Raw genomic sequence first — 18,931 nt, 5'->3', positions numbered from 1 at the left:
AGTGCTGATTTCTCAATTTCAGTAAAAAGGAAACTTACATTTGAAATTTTTAATTCATTTTAATCATTATAAAATCAAAATAACTTTGAAGACCAATCTGTCAAAACAATATCAACTCAACCTCCAGTTTTTCCTAGGTAACAATGCCTGGCACCTGTTTTGCAACAGCAAACATTGCACTGATACACCCACAGAATAACCATTTGCATGTATTAACTATGCATAATCACATGCTTGAGAGACCAAATATGGCAATATCTGCACAAACTGGTGCACATGCAATTTTGTGCAGGCAAAATTAAGGCCTAATTTTTAAATTTTGATTCAAAATGTTGTGACCCAGAGGTATTCACAATGTTAAATACATCAATCTAAAAATATCAGGTGTGTGATTGTCATATGCCAATTAACTGAGATGATTAAAAAAAATAGATCCACTTTATAAAATCACAACCCCTATATTATATATTTTGCATTATGACAACTAATGCAAGAAATAACATGCATTTCTTTTTAGCAAAAACTTATTTATTTCCTTAACAAAATTAAAATGATTTTCATCTGTGATTTCCAATAAGTTTATTGAAGTTGAGCCAACCTCAGTTTGTGCGTAGACCTCAGGGTTCTGGCTGTAAATCTTTGCTATCTGGTTTCCAGTAAAACGCTGAGAGAGAAATGCAAATGATTAGGAATACAAATGCTAAATAGAGTCAATAGTCATTAACTCTGTGTAATGAGTTCAGTACATTGCACTTTGGATATTTAATTTGCCTGATGCATGATGAAAGTCAGTGCACAGCAGGCAATCTGCACTAAACAGGCTATAATGCATAGTCTCATTATGAGAATTTTGCTCACCTTTTGGAAAAAGGCTGTGAAAAAAGCATTATTATCCATAATTTATGTTTCAGAAATGACAGTTCAGTGGAACAAATCATAATTTATTACATACAGAGGAACCCAATATATTGCAAACATTGCCTCCAAAGCCTCAAAATGTTCCCAATTTATACAACTCTGCATAGATGGGGTAAATGGAGGACAGGGTACTACAAGCCAGAAAGCATTAATGGATAAGGAGTACAGGCAGTCCCCGGGTTACGTACAAGATAGGGACTGTAGGTTTGTTCTTAAGTTGAATTTGTATGTAAGTCGGAACTGGTACATATAGTAGGGGAAACTCTAGCCAAACATTTCTCCAGAGCTCAGTTTTATTCTCCCACGCCTCACTTCCCTCAGTCCTTTATTCTCAAGCTGAGGTGTCTGCTGAGAAAAGCTGCTCCGCATCTCCCTGGTCTACTGTGGGGGGGCACTAGCTTCGTGTCTCCCTGGTCTGCTGGAGGGAAGCAGCTAGTGCGGGGTTGCCTCACCCCGTTTGTAAGTAGGGATCTGATGTAAGTCGGATCCATGTAACCCGGGGACTGCCTATAATTATGTCTCATACATGTGTTAAATCAGATAAAGGAAAAACACTTAAGATGCTGAACTTTTTTGTTAATTAGTTAATTGCCTGTTTTAGGTTAAAAAGCAACATTTTGCATTGTTTAAAGTTTCATTTCAACTCAAATGAACATACAGTAAATTGCAAAATAAATCAAAAGAAGGATCTATGCAAGGGAATAGGACATTTTGATGAATTCACCCTCACTAACAAACTGACAACTAGGTGCTATTTATATATGCTACTTGTCTAAAACAGGGTTACACAAACTGGGGGGGGGGGGGAATTAAAGAAGCTAGGATCCCATGGTATCACTAATAACAGCAGGAGTGAGATTTTAAAAAGGAGCAGGTATTGTGGGATAAAAACAAAATGGCTGCGTCTAGACTGTCAAGTTTTTCCGCAAAAGCACTTGCTTTTGCGGAAAAACTTGCCAGCTGTCTACACTGGCCGCTTGAATTTGCGCAAAAACACTGACGATCTGATGTAAGATTGTCAGTGGTCCTCCGCAAATACTATGATGCCCCCGTTCGGGAAAAAGTCCTCTTGCGCAAATGTATTTGCGCAAGAGGGCCAGTGTAGACAGCACAGTACTATTTTGCGGAAAAAAGCCCCGATGGCGAAAATGGCAATCGGGGCTTTCTTGTGCAAAACCGCATCTAGATTGGCACGGACGCTTTTCCGCAAAAAGTGCTTTTCCGCAAAAGCGCCCGTGCCAATCTAGACACTCTTTTCCGCAAATGCTTTTAACGGAAAAACTTTTCTATTAAAAGCATTTGCGGAAAATTATGCCAGTCTAGACGTAGCCAAAGTGTATTTCAGGGTGGGTCAAGCCCAGGATTAAAAAACAGTCCTCTCTCATCACAAAGATCATGAATGTCCCAGCCAGCAGCCACCATTCTCTAGCACAGTGGTCCCCAACGTGGTGCCCACGGGAACCATGGCGCCCGCCGGGGCATTTATGTGTGCCTGCCGAATGATTTGAGCCAGCCCCACCCCCGGGGCGCGGTGCATGCGCAGTGCAAGCCCCAGGCACGCGGCACATGAGTGGCATCGGCCCTGGGTGCGCGGTGCATGAGCGTCCCCGCCCCCGGATGCTCGGCGTGTGAGCGGCCCTGCCCCTGGGCACCCGGAATTCCCGAAAGGTCTGGGACCACTGCTCTAGCAGCCCACTTTTGAAGGCAGCGCCACTGCCAGTAGCAGTGCAGAAGGGATCACTTCAAATTACAGGTGATGGGGGGGGGGTAGGTGAGAAATTCCATAAATGGTAAGTGGGGGGGGAAACGACTTTAAAAGTTTGTGCACCACTGATGTAAAAGACTTCCCTCACTCCATGACATATTGTCACAATTGTGGTAGGAGGAGGTGCCTGATCTGGAGTCCTATTGCAATAAGAAGGGTGTGATGATGGACCACTCTGTAATAACCATGGACATTTGGAACTCTCATCCCCCCAGGTCTACAATGGTCTGAGATTGTTAACTCTCAGGGAGCAATAAAGGCCCATTTTTTCTCCTTTACCTATGAAGAGATGGGTGTTGGGTAGGGCTTGATAGTGCTGTTGCCAGGCTCCAGATGTCTTCTTTAGAGAGTTTTATCAATTTGACTAAAATTAATACTGCAAGGAGTAAGTGGTGGTGATCAAAGGAGATTATATTTGGAAACACTTCTGTAATATATGTTATTACTATAGACATCTGCATGAAAGCAAAAATTTAAATTCATCTGCTCCTGCATCTTTTTTCTCACCTGCATCAAACTGACAGCTCCTCAACTTGAGCAAATTAGCAGAGCCCAACCAGCTAAGGAACTGATACACGGAATTAGAGAAGTAACTTATAGTAATAGTTCATCCAGTCCCTTTTTCTGCCAATATAAGTTGTTTCACACAGTGCATTTTCTAACACTTCAAATAGTCTAATTTTATAACTCCCAAGCAATAGGACATCATCCCTTCCTTTATGAGGCTATTGCAAAGCCAAATACATTTCACTGCCAGACAGGTTTTTCAATATAGACTAACCTTGTCTCTTCATAAGTTTCAGCCCCATACTGATGCCACACTTACTGGCTGTGAATTATTTTCAGAGTTTGTCATGAGACAGCAGTGAGACTGTATGAACTTTCATTCTTTCCTCCTCCACTTCTCACCTCACAGGCTCGCGAACCAGTGATATTAGCTAGCTGCTGCGCTCCCCCAGCAGCTTTCTCAAGAGATAAGCACTGGGTGGTAGTACTGGAATCCATCCAAACCGGGCTGTCACTGACAGAAAAGCAAGCCTGAGGGGGAAGGGGAAATAAATCATCAAAAATATTATCACTCCACACTAATGGACAAATCCTAAATAGGTATCTGTGCCCACTCTGGGCCCAAATACAATAGAACACAAGAACAGCCATACAGGGTACACCAAGGGTACTTCTAGCCCAGTATCCTGTCTTCTGACAGTGGTGAATGCCAGATGCTTCAAAGGAAATAAACAGAGCAAGGCTGTCATCAAATGACCCATCCCATGTCATCCAATCCTAGCATCAGGCAGTTAGAGGCTTGACGCATGCTGAAGAACACCAAGAGCATGGACACGGAAATGCCACATTGTTGCACTGGAGATTTCCCACTACTGGATTCTACATACATCTACAATCCACATGAAGCTAGCATGTTGGGGACACGGCCAATAGCTTTGTAAACAATGTGAAAACCCCAGGCCAAACCTTGCATTGGAGAGGAGGAATAGCTCAGTGGTTTGAGCATTGGCCTGCTAAACCCAGGGTTGAGAGTTCAATCCTTGTAGAGGCCATTTAGGGATTTGGGGTAAAAATTTGTCAGTGTTGGTACTTGGTCCTGCTGTGAAGGCAGGGGACTGGACTTGATGACCTTTCAAGGTTCCTTCCAGTTCTAGGAAATAGGCAATCTCCAATAATGAGGAGAAGCTGGCTGAAGCTGCCACTCTTTTACCTAACTTGCAGTAGCTAGCGATGGGCCAGCAATGCAGGTTACCAGGCCCTGAAGCAAATGATTAAGCTCAGGATTCCTTTCCTGAATTCTGCTGTACTTCATGCTGTGAAAGAATTGTGCTGGTCCTTTTGCTCCTGTTGTCAGGATTTAGCCATATGGATAACTATAATTATTCTTCTTGGTGTTGTACTGAGATTGTTGTTTCCAATGACTAGTTATAATCTTCTGGGAACCCTTCCCCTGACACTCAGAACTCCATTGTGCAGTTTTTTAACTCATTTCCCAGAAGTTCTTCACATGTTTATTGCAGACAATATTTTCATTTGGCAAGCCAGATATAGACATCTGAGATTTAAATAGATGAGTCTATTGTCTCCTTCAAATGTTTAAAAGTTCTTGATCTCAAGGTGGGAAAGGCTGATTTTCAAAATGTAACTTGAATTTAGATGGCTTCAATAGACAAACAGACCTTTACATCTTTAAAGGAGAGGGCTTTTCAAATCTATGTCCACAAGACAACCCCAAGCACCCATTTTGAGCTCAGGAGCTCCTAGGACCATAATTTGAACCTTCAGAAATAAATGTATTGTTTCATAAAAGTATTCTTGCTAATAAAAACTTGTGAATTGAAATTATAATATAGTGAATCTGAACATATTAACCATAATTGTAAAGGTGTTAAAATATTAAGCTTTATACAAACAGTAAACAGACCATACATTGTGGTGCTCATTGGGTGATGCATATTTTAACAAAATAGTAAGTTGTCATGCCGGGGAGGAAAATGAAATACTAAAATCCTTGAGCTAAAGGGGGGAAATGTATATTGCAGTGGCTTCTAACAGAAACAGACAAAGGAAATACTTTGGAAGCAAAAAGCAACTGTTAAGTGTCAGAAAGAGAACTGTGTGTGCTCACTCTCCCTTCAAAGCTTTTCATTGCATATATTACCTTCAGTAACTGATGTAAAGGAAGATCAGGTGATAAATTCTTTAAAATTTGGCTGGCTCCCTGCTTCCAATACACGCTCCCATGTTGCTGTAGAGGATATACATTTTTAAATTTAAGATGGCCCCCAGGATGTCAAATACAGACTTCAATATGGATTTCAAACATTAAAAAGAGAACCATGTCCAAAATGAGAGACAATTTAAATTAATTTAACAGTTCCCCGTTTTTGTCACATCCAGAACAATTAGCTCATTTAATTACACTTCAAGAATGAACAATGTACATGCCAAATCATCAAATTCAAATGTTTACCTAGCAAAAATGTAGACCATTAACTAAAGCAGCATCTAGTGAGCAATATGATAATATTGCTAGTTGCAGCTATTGACTTACCCAAGGATTCTACCATAAAAGCACAGCTTTAAAGTGAAGCCAGAGTTCCACAGAATAACTGTGTCATTTTGGGCCCTGCACAAAGGGTTAGACTCAATGGCTACGTCTAGACTACATCCCTTTGTCGTAAAAGGGATGTAAATTAGACATATCGCAATTGCTAATGAAGTGGGGATTTAAATCTCCCCCGCTTTGTTAGCATAAAAATGGCTGCCGCTTTTTTCCCCGCACGGAGCTTTGCCGGAAAAAAGCGCCAGTCTAGACCGCTGATCTTGCGGAAAATAAAGCCTTTTCCGAAAGATCCCTTATCCCTCTATGAAATAAGAGGATAAGGGATCTTTCGGAAAAGGCTTTATTTTTCGCAAGATCAGCGTCTAGACTGGAGCTTTGCCGGAAAAAAGCGCCATTCAGAAAAAAAGCGGCAGCCATTTTTATGCTAGTGAAGCAGGGGAGATTTAAATCCCCGCTTCATTAGCAATTGCGATATGTCTAATTTACATCCCTTTTATGAAAAAGGGATGTAGTCTAGACGTAGCCTAACTGTTTAAAGCAGAAAAAAACAGTAATCAGAATGACTGAGTTCTGCAGTCATACTCAAGGTACTTTGTCTGCCATTAATCCACTGTGCAACCCAGAGCAAGTCCGTTAGGCACCACTAATTTTGGGTATTCAACTCAAAATATATAGCCCCTGATTTTCTGAGCACCCAAGCCTTTAATTGAAGTGAATGGAGGCTGCAAGGGCTCAGCACCTCTGATTTACCAGTCCTAGGATTTTGAAGCTCAGCAACTGGTAACGTAAACACCAAAAATTAGTGGACACCTTGGATAATGCCTGCCATAATCTCTCTCCACTTCACTTTACACAACTGCAAAATGGGTCTCAAACCTGCTTACCTCATAGGCATGGTGTGAGGCTTAATAGATGAATGAATGTCTAAGTACTTTGACATCTTCGAAAGACAGACAATATGTTATATAGGCTAAAACTAGAGAAGCCATAAGCACGATATACAGGAAGACACAACCCCTGAACATTTGCATACAAGTCAGCCATCCTTTGGTTTCCATTATTTCTGCAGATGCCTGGTGTACCACCTAGTATATGAAGAGCTATGAGGAGAGGGATGATAGCTGTACCTTGAATAGATCTGGCATATTCAGCTCTTCACTAAATTCCACTCTCCTTAATCTTGCAGACACAGCTACTCAAACTTCCTGCTCCATCTCAAAACACGCCTCAAGTTTGCAAAAACGTAAGAGCATATCTTACACTAGGAAACTCTTTCAAAATAACTAAATTCGACTTAACTCCTGATTTTACAAAATCAAAATAGCATGTCCTCACTACGGGGAAGCCTTGAAATTAGTCCGAGACAGGCTCCATTAATGTTGATGCGCTACCTCGAATTTGAGCCCCAGGAAGCACTGGGGAATAATTAGTTCAAATTACTCTGGGAAGTATTATTTCAAGATAGTGGCACCAGAGCGTCCACACTAATGCTATTTCAAAATTAGCATTATTCCCCATAAAAAGCAGGAAGACATTTTTTTTCTGCAGTGTAGACATAGCCCTAGGGAGGCAGCTTAGTTACAGCAGCGAAACCTCACTGAGAGCGGGAGCCAGCAACCCCTTCCAGCCCCACTCCTGGGGAAGTAGCTTGGCTGTGTCAGCAGAGCTTCCTCCCCAGGAGCAGGGCTGGCAGCCCTTGTCAGCTCTGCTCCTAGGGCAGGCTCTACAGTATAAAGCTAATCTAAACTTTATACTGTACAGCCTGCAGTGTTTAACCACTAGGGTGCCAGGTGTCCGGTTTTGAACCGGTCAGTCCAGTATTTGAGCTTTCTGTTCAGGAAACAAATTGAGAAAATATAAATGTCTGGTATTTTCTAAATAAGATGTAATGTAGATGGTGATGTAATGTCAAGTGTGTCTGGTATTTTTGTTGAAACCATCTGGCAACCCTATTAACCACTAGGAATTTTCTGCTGTTAACACGGTTAGCTTTTTAAACGAATTTTTACATACCTAGTATCCACACTGTTATCCTTGTCCTCCCTGTCCTATTCTTTTCTTGCAGTTGTATACAAGTTGCATCTTGTACTAAACTGGCTTTTATGTTCTTCAGGCAGAGTCTGTCCCTTATTATGTATTTATACAGTGTCTGGCACAAAGAAACTTTGATCTTAATTGAAGCCTTTGGAGCTGTTGTAATACTACTAAATAATATGTATCATTATTCCTTAGTACATGGGTGGGGAACCTTTTTGGGTTGGGGGCCGCTGACCCACAGAAAAATCAGTGAGGGGCCACACTCAAGTGAGAAACAAAAAGAACCCAAACAAACCCTCACTGATATGGCTCCCAACTGAGAAGCAGAAAGACACTCCCCACATTTCCCTTGCACACCAGAGCTTAGAGGGGCCCGGGATAGTAGATTTTGTGCACTCCAGCCCCACAATGGAATGGTGGGGAGGCTAGAGAATCAGCATGGGCTCCCCAGTGCTGGGGTGGGAGAGCCCTGAGTCTCAGGGTCCAGATCCAAGCAAGCCAAGGGCTGCATGTGGCCCCGGGGCCTTAGGTTCCCCACTCCTGCCTTAGTACTTTGTTGAGGATATACAATATGACTGATTTTTCCCCCTTAAAAACTGACCTGCCCAGCCCCAGAAATAGCCTTCACATGAGAGAAGTTAAAGCCAGAAGACTTCATCTTTTCCAAGATCATATCCAGAGCCTACAAGAAAAAACAGAATCAAGAATGATTGTAATGAGCTACCAAATTATGCATACTCACAGCCCTCAGAATTAAATTGTAAGTGTCTGTCATCACTGATAAGGACTCAATAAGAGACAATGAAAAATTAGCTAATGACTAGGGATTTTTTGAGAAATTGAATAAATTAATCTAAGCAGAAGTGCTTTTTAAAACAAAAAAAATCTTCAAACAGGTTGAATAACAAAGGATTAATCATTAGATCTTAGTTCTTGTTTGGTCTTCAAAGGATTTCAATATATTAAAGAGACATTGTTGAGGCTGATACATACAAAATGGGACAATTTATTTTGTTCTTACATTTGGAAAACCCATGCAATTCCTTGTGGTGCCATGTCCAATTTTGCAACATGCTGAGCATCCTCAACTCCCACTGACTTCAATGGGAGCTATGGATGTTCACTACCTCTGAAATTCAGATGATTTATTCAGATAGCAAAATATGGATTTAAATACTTAGCTGTTAGACACTCAAGTCAGAAAATTTTGCCCTTGCCATGAGATTCTCAAATGATACTTTTAAGTCATTTCGGACTAAAAATTAATCTACCTTTATACTGTCATTACTGTGACCTTCATTTTGCCACCCATAGGGTACGTCTAGACTACAAGCCTCTTTCAAAAGAGGCTTTTTCAAAAGATACTTTCAAAAAAGCCTCTTTCGAAAGAGAGCATCTAGACTACAGTCAGTACTTTCGAAAAAGCGAGCCACTTTTTCGAAAGAGAGCACCCAGGTAGCCTGGATGCTCTCCTTTGAAAAAGCACAGTTTGTATTACATAGTGTCTTTTTTCAAAAGAGTACTTTCGAAAAAAGGCGTTATTCCTCGTAAAATTAAGTTTTCCACGGCCGAAAAAACTGCCGCGTTCTTTTGATTTACTTTTGAAAGAACGTGTCAGCAGTCTAGACGCAGAGGAAGTTTTTTCTAAAAAAGGCCTTTTTTTTTTTAATAAACACTGTAGTCTAGACACACCCTTAGTCACAACTTCACTACACATGTTGCCTTAGTAGGACTACTTACATAGTAAAATTCTATTCATTGTGAGCAACGTTTACAGAATCTGGGCCTAAATGAGTAATTTTCCTCTGGATTGTGAATATCTGTTTTTAGAACACAAAAGGAAACCTACAGTATTTTAAACTAAATGTTTTCTACACTTATCATAAAGGGACTGCACTACAGCAAAACTAGCTAGCCAGCCAGCAGAGGGAAACAAAAACTCACTAACAAATCTTATTCTCAGAGGATGAAATTAACTCTGATGTTGCATTAACAAAGAGGTAAACAAAGCAAAGCCAAACTGGCACCTCTTCCATATGAAACAAAGACTGCAAACAAAGAATGTTTTCCTAATTAAAAAAGAAGGAAAAGGGGCCAAATTTTATCCAGCAGATGCAATATTTATTTATTGCTGATATGGGTTCAAAACCACTTAGGAAAGAACTTATATTTTGCATGCATCTAGTACTAAATACAATGGAGAGAGAAGAAACAAAAGCATAACAATTTAGAAACTCCAGCTTTACTTGTTCATGATGTGAAATTTTGCACTTCAAAGAGACATAACTGCATGCAAAAGAAATAGAAAACAAGCTAACAAGACATCTTAGCTTGAATGGCAATCATAATTGCTTCTCATAATGATAATCCTGAGTTAAGATGAAGAATCATGTAATAACGCAAATATACCTGGTCAACCAAAATTAAAACAGTTTCCTACCTTGACCCACATTAACACAGGAGAAGTCACTGTCAGCTTATCACTGTGGACGTGGACTCCGCAATGAGTCCTGCACAAAGACAATATTTTTACTTGAGGTGGGAGGAGAACCTGTCTTTTTTCACATTTAGTTCGTTTTCTCCTCTTCCAAGCAGTTTTTTCACATGATCATGTACAACCAAAGAATACACAATAGTATTCAGTGCACAGCAAGAATTAAAACAAAGTTAGAAAACTCAACCTGCCCTCTGGAACTAACATTCTGATATTTTGACTAGGCACAGGGAAAAAATATAAAGGAAAGGCCCTGATCCTGCAGTGAGATCTAAGAGGGCAGACTCCTACATTTACCCAGTACTTTGAAGTCATTGAGCCTCTGCATAGGGAAGGCTCTGCCCACATGTATGTCATGGAGCAGTAAACTCTTTGTCATATATTTATACTGGTTTCTTACAAAGCGATTTGACAAAAAGCCAAATACCCACATAAAGATTATCCATGGTGAATCCTTGTTTATACTACAAATTGCTTAAATGTATCTTACATCGCATCTAAGCGCCAGTGTCAACATCACTCCGTCAGCAGAAGAGCTTCTCTTATTGACCTAGATCTCCCCTCATTGATTCAGCAAGGGCAATCAACTCTCAGGCTTTCAGTTCTCTAGCTGTTGCCTCTCTCTAACATGGATGGGTTCTGGCAGGAGAAGAGTTTTAACACCCCCACCCACCACAAAGGAGTCTCTTTGGTTACAAATGCATCACAGCTTCAGCTGAGAATGAGCACGTATTTAGGGACCCCTGAACTCAAAGGGAATTAGAGTTTCTAGAAGGAGGTAATTAGTACATAATGGGGTCTCTCTTTCTTCAGAGTGTGTCTCCAAAAGGTTGGCTTCAGAGGGGTGAGTTTGTATTCTCATCACCCCAAGCTATTTCCTAGGAAATCTATATGTACCCCAAAACTAATAATATTAAATCAATGTGTTTTAACTTAATTCAGTACAGTTCATTCGAGATATTGTAGGATATTGTCTGACTGCCATACTGTAGACCTAATGTAGCCATTTACAATTAAGTTTACTCATAAATTGAGTAAGTGCATGTGCAAACAGGTTGTCCAGAAACTAAATCCTACTCTGAAATAAAGGACATGGAGTTTTTGATGCTCCAATTAAACTTAGTCTATCAGGAGTCACAGAATCTTTTACACTTTCTAATGTTTATTATCAACGGTTTCACATTGCACCATGGGTGAAATCCACTTCTTGCCATATAAAATTTGTGTAAACAAGTTTTGTCCAAAAACTGTGAGCTTTGCAGGTTGGAATGTATACACTTTAGACCACACATTGAGTAGCAGGCACGGCCCTCTTCGGTACATATAGACTTACTTTCACTTTCGAAAGAAGCTATGCAAATTCAGTGATAATTTGCACATCTTCTTCCAATCAATTTTTCGAAAGAGGGTTTTTTGAGGTTTTTTGTTTTCGAAAAAGCAAGCAGTTTAGATGTGGTTCTTTTTTAAAAAACTTTTTTCGAAAGAACCTTCTTTCTCAAAAATTGAGGTTTACAGGTTCTTTCGAAAAAAGGGTTTTTTTCCTAAAGAACTGCATCTAAACTGCTCACTTTTTCGAAAAAAACTCTTTCAGAAAAGCGATCAAAAGAAGATATGCAAATTACCATCAAATTTACATATCTTCTTTCGAAAGTGAAAGTAAGTCTAGACGTACCCTTAATGTCTCCCAAGAGCAGTTTTGGGCAATAGATCTGCTCCAGCATATTCCCAAAACTCCCTTCCAAACCTTATTTGCTGTCAACATATCATGCATCCCCTTCCCGAACACAAAGGCAGTATTGCCAACCTTCGATGTTCAACTATAACGAGCCAGCCCCAAAAAACTCATGAGACTGCCTTAAACATCAAAAGTTTTTTTTTAAAAAATGATAAATAGGGGTAGTTGGTATTTGCTTTTTGCTTTCTGGTCTTTTAGGATGCACTCATTTCATGTTGTCAAGTTTTTCGCCACAGCCATGAAGACTAAAATATGTCTTTATTAAATGAAAGCTGAGATTCTCCTGCAATAAAAGGATTCCAGGAGCTGGGGCTTTCAGGAAAGTGCCAAACATCACAAGAGTTTACAACACCTTTGCAGTGTAGCCAATACCACACACAGACAAGCTAGAAACTCTGTTCATGCCTCCACACTTACTAGATCCATGGGATTTAACTGGTGTAAAAGCTCTTCAAAGGTACAAAACACTGGACTGACCATCACAATAAAATAAAATTCAAAAACATACCCAAATTCTGGAAGGTCTTTGTCAAAATGAATATTATCCTCATAGATGACTCTCAGCTGGTCATCAATGGCAATAACTTTAAGCTGAAAGAAATCAAAAGTGTACAAAAATACAGATCTATGTTTTCAAAAGGAGGATGGTATGTAAAGAGTGGTCTCTCAGCAATGTCTGAAAACTAGACTCCTTCAAAGTCATAGAATCCTAGGACTGGAACAGACCTCAGGAAGTCATCGAGTCCAGCATTAACTATTCAGTTAGCCAATTAATTTAAATCTAACATCCCTACATGGCACCACAGACATCATTTCTACAGGGAGCTGCATGCCATCCTTGGTAGCAAATCCATCTCCACCACCAAGCTTCCTGTGGATAATCTGGAGGTACTGGAGTGAACCTCAAGGAGGACATGCTAGATGAGAAATGGAAGAGGAGAAGACTGTGGGACAGGCAACAGGTGTCCAACAGCATGACAAGCCAGGATTTCTTTTTGATTCCTGAGCCGTGTAGCCATTTCCAGCATTCCAGCTTTAGTGAGCCTGAAGGCAGGGGAGGGAACTTCTCATAAGTACTCGTTTTCCTTCAATACTGCGTGGATGCACATTGCTGCTTGTGTACTACTTTAGAGGTACTGAAATAACCGATAAAGGTACAGCTGATATTTACTTTTCATTCCCCTGTACAAGCTAGGCAGAGGGGCCCTACAGAACAGTTTGTTTATGCACACCAGGATGTCCTGCAAATAGAGATTGCTAGCAAACTTTCCTGGAGGTAATTTGAAATACTCTGCCAAAGGAGTCTTCAGAGCGTTGCCTTGTTTCTTCCATTGCATTTGGAATAGTGCAGGCACTATTGCAGCACACAAGTTACTGGGCTGTAGCCAGATGTATGCAGGAGCTGCAACCTTGCAGCCTTAGTTACCCCCAGGAGTGATATATCAACTACAATCACTACTGCCTTTGGAAAATGGTGCCACATGTATCTTCTGGTGCTGCAGCAGTACCCAAGACACTCCTCTCCATGGGAGATTAACACACACCCAACTTTGAGAGCCTCACTGATGTATGTGATTGTGAATTTCCTGTTTCTTCCCCTTTAAAGATACATTACCACATATGTTATGTAGTGTACCTCAGTATGACATAGGTATGTTTGCAGGGCTGTGGAATAAAAATTTACCTAGGAAATCTGAATGAATCTTTATTATTCTCCAAAATATGGTGACCAATAGTATAATTCACAGAAAACAGCAACAGATGCATTTGTACTGTTGCAATACTGCATGCACAGCAATTACACGATTCATAGCACAGTGTCAAAAAATGCCAAGCTCAACAAGTTACAGCAACACACACAGCAACACATTGTGACTCAGTGCTCATTCATTCATTCGCAACCCCTCAACTCGAGAATGATGTTTACCAACGATTTAAATATAAGTCCTGAGGTGACTCAGGAGTTTGATCCTGAAATTGCAACTCCGCCCACAGTAGGATTCAGTGTCAAAATGCTCCTTCAAAGCTTCCCAGACCCAAACAAGTCCTCACGGAACCTTTCTGGTATCTGGCTACTTGAATTCAGCAGGAAGCCAGTCCACCTTCACACTCCGTCCTCGGGAAACATCTCCCCCTTTGCTTCAAAGCAGAGGTGAAAATGGGTGGATACAGCATACTGGTAAGTACAGATGTTAGATAGCGTGTAACTGAATAGTCATGTAACCACATCAAAATTTAGTGGTTACACAACTACAGGCAGTCCCCGAGTTACGCGGATCCGACTTACGTCGGATCCGCAGATACGAACGGGGATTTTCTCGCCCCGGAGGACTGGAGCGGTGGGACGCCTGGTCCCACCGCCCGCCTCCTCCGGGGTGAGAAAAGCTGCTCCCTGTCTCCCTGGTCTGCTGCAGAAGCCAGCAGACCAGGGAGACGCTGAGCAAAGCCGCGCAGGACCCGGGGCCGGACCCGCAGCGCTTCCAGCTGATCTGGAAGCGCCGCGGGTCTGGCCCGGGTCCTCCGCCGCTTTGCTCCACGTCTCTCTGGTCTGCTGGGGGGGACGCAGCTAGTGCCCCCCTCAGCAGACCAGGGAGATGTGGAGCAAAGCCCGGGGCCTGTGGTAGAGCAGGTGGGGCGCTGCCAGTTGGTCCCACAGCACCGCTCCTTGGCGCTACTGGACCAACCTGGCAGCACCCCAGCTACTCTGCCCCAGGAGTCCTGATTCAGCCGCTGCTGATCAGTTTCAGCAGTGGCTGAATCAGGACGCCTGGGGCAGAGCAGCTGGGGTGCTGCTGGGTTGGTCCAGTAGCGCCGAGGAGCGGCCGCGCTACTGGACCAACCCAGCAGCACCCGATCTGCTCTGCCCCAGGCGTCCCCAAGTTAGCCGCTGCTGAAACTGACCAGCGGCTGACTACAGGAAGCAGCAGCAGCAGCAGCTGACTTGGGGACGCCTGGGGTTCTTAAGTTGAATCTGTATGTAAGTCAGAACTGGTGTCCAGATTCAGCGGCTGAATCTGGACGCCAGTTCCGACTTACATACAGATTCAACTTAAGAACAAACCTACAGTCCCTATCTTGTACGTAACCCGGGGACTGCCTGTATTCAATACTTCCCAGAGGCTGGGCCAGCACCAGTGTGCTCCTGGTCACACTCCCCAGGAGCCCTCTGCCCTGCTGTTTCTGTACTCCCCACAAGCCCGGGAGGGGTAGTGGGGGTAGAGCAGCTGCCCTTGCACTGAGGGGGAGGGGAGGAGAGAGGGCTGAGCTCCTTGTGGACAAAGGCTGGTCCGCTGCAGCAGCCTCTGTCCATGGGGAGCTCAGACACTCTCCCCCCCGCCCCACAGGCAGGAGTGGCTGCTGTGGAGCAGCCTTTGCCTGCAGCAAGTGCAGGCCCGCAGCAGCCTCCCCTACACACACATGCACCCCCAATAGAGGCAGCAGTGCAGGGTGGGGCAGCAGGCAGCACCACAAAGCCAATGTTGAAGGGAGGAAGCTTCTAAATTGGCTCCCCCAGTTAGGGATGTTAAAATTAGATTAATCAACTAATCGAATAGTTAAAGGAATTTCCATCAACTATTTGATTAGTCGATAAGGGCGCTTCCGCTTTGAAATATAACAAAAGCCCACTGGGCTGTTGCTACATTTCAAAGGCAGAAATGCCCCACAGCGTTCCACCTCTGAAATGTACAAGAGCCCCAGCACAGGCTCTCATGCATTTCAAAGATTAAAACACAACATTGAACCTGAGGCCATGGGGGAACACTGAGTCCCCAACTGGCCTCAGGCTCCATGTGACATTGAAATGTACAAGTCCCAGAAGCTGCCTCCTCTTCCCACTTGCTGCCTCTTTCTGATAGGGGCGTGCCTATAGGCAAACTAGGCAGCCACCTAGGGCGCCAAGTTGCATGAGGTGCCAAATTCCAAACCCTGCCCCTTCCATTTCCCATGCCTTACCTGGAGCACGGCTTCCCTGCGGCTAGGAAGGGGGTAAGTCCTGGGAGAGGCAGCGCGCAGGGGGGTTTCCCCTTTGCCAGGGGAGAGGGAGGGTTGGCCCCAGGGAAGGAAGAACGCAGGTGGGTTGCACCACGGGGGAGGGAAGGGGAGTTGGCCCTGGGGGAGGAGGAACGCAGGGGGTTCCCCTGCTCCGTGGGAGGAGGGAGTCGCCCCGGTAGAGGTGCATGCCGGCTTCTCTTTGGGGGGGGGGGATCTTGGGAGGAAGCGGATGCAGGGGAATCTCTCCCCCGACTGGTACCCTGTTCCCTCTCCCTAGCCCCCAACCCCCAAACTCCATTCCCAACCTCCTGGCCCCCAGTGCCAGAACTCTATCCCCAAGCCCTCAGTCACCAGCCAGAGAACTCCAACTCCATCCCCAAGCCCCCAGCCCCCAGCCACAGAACTCCATCCCCAGCCCCCCTCTCCACAGCACAGATATCTCAGTCGATATCTGCCCTTGGGGTTGGCGGGGGGGGGGAGCGCGCCGATTGCATGGTTCACTTAGGGTGCCAGTTGCTGGCAGGTAGTCTAGGGCCGCCCCTGGAAGCAACTAGTCAACTAGTTGCTTACATCCCTACCCCAGCACCAGCTCCTGCCTGCCCCCCCCCCCCACTGCCTCTGTAGAAGGCAGCAATGGGGGGGAGGGGCAGGTCCACAGATACGGCCTGCACAGAGAATCGGCTTAAAAGCTGGCTCCTCACATGCATCAGCTCTTGTAGGCAACCCTCACCCTCTGCACTGCTGCCTCGGAGGCAGCAGTGTGGGGGTGGGGAGAGCAGGCAGCTCAGGGAGCCATGTTAAAGCCGGCTCCTGCCTCCCCACCCTTGCTGCCTTTGATACAGAGGCAGTGGGGGGGGGGGGGAGAGAATGCATGTAGTCTACAGGATTAACCAATAAACCCAGGCTTATCAGTTAATCATGTAGTCATCTACACGTTGGCATCTCCACAGGTAAGGCATACTGGTAAGAGATGCTCCCAACCCATACATGGGCAAACAATGTTGCTGCCCTTTTGCTCCCTTCCCCCACCACCGCCCTGCTGAGTTGGTAGCAAAAAGGAAGCTGGCCCAGGGCCCAGCATCAGGAGAAATGAGAACTGTGGGCAATGGGGGGGAACATAAGGAGCCACTTTGCCATGGCAGAGAGGGGATATAAAGAAGGAGCAGCTTCTAGCACAAGGAAGGAAGTACAGGGAGTAACAGAAGGGCATTGAAAGGTGACATAAAGAGCATTTGGCAGAGGGAGGAGAGAATAGAGGGATTCAAGAAGCCCCTAGTGCAGGGGTCAGCAATTTTTCAAACCAAAGAGCCAAACTACATCAAAATTCAGAATGAGTGATCAACAAAGAACCAATAAAATCATCTGGCCAAATTTTGACACAATACCATAGACTTTAAGGTCAGAAGGGACCATTATGATCATCTAGTCTGACCCCCTGCACAATGCAGGCCCCAGAATCTCACCCACCCCATCCTAGACTAATCCTCACACCTATATCTCAGATATTGAAGCCTTCAAATAGTTTGAAGACCCCAAGATGCAGAGAATCCTCCAGCTGTGATCTGTACCCCATGCTACAGAGGAAGGCAAAAAACCTCCAAGGCCTCTGCCAATCTACCCTGGAGAAAAATTCCTTCCTGACCCCAAATATGGCGATCAGCTAAACCCTGAGCATGTGGGCAAGACTCACCAGCCAGACACCCAGAAAGTTCTCTATAGTAACTCCTATCGTCCCTCCATTGACCTATTTACCACTGATAATGAATGGTCAATTAGTTACCAAGATCACGTTATCTCATCAAACCATCCCCTTCATAAACCCATCTAGTTTAATCATGAAGCCATGAACCTTTGATTTGTAATTCCAGGAACCCAGCCAGCTGAGAACCCAATCAGAATTTCTACTGTCTGGCAGTTCTTGGGGATCAGCCGTTCCTATTTAGTTATTCTCATTGCACATGGATGAAAAATATTTTTGCTTGTTCTCAAAAATGCATTGCTGATAGCAAAGCAAAGATGTGGAAAGTAAAAGGTACCCCAACCACTGGAGCGCCGGGTTTCACGGGCACCTCCCCTGTTGACACAAGTCACCTCCCCACAGCCCCCTGGGACGAAGCGCAGGCAATCTGGAGCCCAGCACTGAGGGAACAAATCAAGCTCCTGGCTGCAAACCCCCACGCCTTGCAGAAGACTGGCTGGCCCAGACCGCCCCCTCATTCATCCCACAGCAGCAGCGCGGGCTCTCCCCGCCGCCTCAAGCCCGAGGGGCGACTACGTGGGTCGGCTCTGGGGGCTGAATCCCTGCCCCGTCGGTCCCCTTGGAACGAGCAGCCCCGAGCCCCCCCCACTCGGCCTCCCGCTGCGGGCGGGCGCCGGGCAGGGGGGCGGGGCCTCTCCGGCAGCGGCCAGCTCCCCCGCGCGGCGCCGCCCGGTACCTGCTGGGTGCTGAAGTCCCAACCCAGGTAGCAGGGAGCTGCTGCTGCTGCGGCCATGGCGCCGCTCCCAACCCTGCTCTGGCTCACTGAGCAGGCGCGCTCGAGCGGAGCAGGCGCGCTGTGGCCGCTGCCCGCGCTCTGCCTGACTTGGGCTCCCGCTTTGCGCAAGGGTGATCAAAGGGCAGAAATGTCCTGGCCTGGGGGATCAAGCAGCTACAGGTAGTGGCAGAGGAGGGGCTGGAGGGGAAAAATCAGGCAGTAGGGCGCCCTGGACGGGGACAGGTGCCTGGAGAGCTAGAGGTCTGAGAGCTGGGAATGCACTTGATGCAATTTGCTACCCGTGGCCAGTTTGCTAGGTAAGCAAAAAAAGAGCCGACTTGTATGGTTGTAACTGGTAGGGCTAGGAAAATTAGTCGGCTGCAGGAGCTTACTCCAGGCAACAACTTCCTGCTCTGCAGCTGTTCCCCTCCTTGCCTGAGGT

General features: G+C 44.8%; 1 protein-coding gene across 2 annotated transcripts in view; it reads right to left on the bottom strand.

The window, feature by feature from the left end:
- Window positions 1-18,615, bottom strand: part of XYLB (xylulokinase) — a 123,345-nt gene extending 104,730 nt beyond the window's left edge. Inside the window, exons 1-7 of one of the 2 annotated variants that reach the window (XM_075922828.2) lie at window positions 18,451-18,615; window positions 12,531-12,613; window positions 10,234-10,303; window positions 8,395-8,475; window positions 5,352-5,438; window positions 3,593-3,721; window positions 599-664 (exon numbers count right to left, since the gene is read on the bottom strand). In XM_075922828.2, the coding sequence (XP_075778943.2) occupies window positions 599-664; window positions 3,593-3,721; window positions 5,352-5,438; window positions 8,395-8,475; window positions 10,234-10,303; window positions 12,531-12,613; window positions 18,451-18,507 (573 nt within the window). In that variant the 5' untranslated portion in view covers window positions 18,508-18,615. The remainder of the gene's footprint in view (window positions 1-598; window positions 665-3,592; window positions 3,722-5,351; window positions 5,439-8,394; window positions 8,476-10,233; window positions 10,304-12,530; window positions 12,614-18,450) is intronic. The other variant, XM_075922825.2, reaches the window with a different exon arrangement.
- Between the last annotated feature and the right edge of the window lie 316 nt (window positions 18,616-18,931).

Source organism: Pelodiscus sinensis, chromosome 2, assembly GCF_052426305.1.
Source record: "Pelodiscus sinensis isolate ZL-2025 chromosome 2, ASM5242630v1, whole genome shotgun sequence".
Classification (NCBI taxonomy): Eukaryota; Metazoa; Chordata; order Testudines; family Trionychidae; genus Pelodiscus; species Pelodiscus sinensis.
The sequence above is the reverse complement of the archived record's forward strand: the minus strand, read 5'-3'. Positions and strand labels throughout refer to the sequence as shown.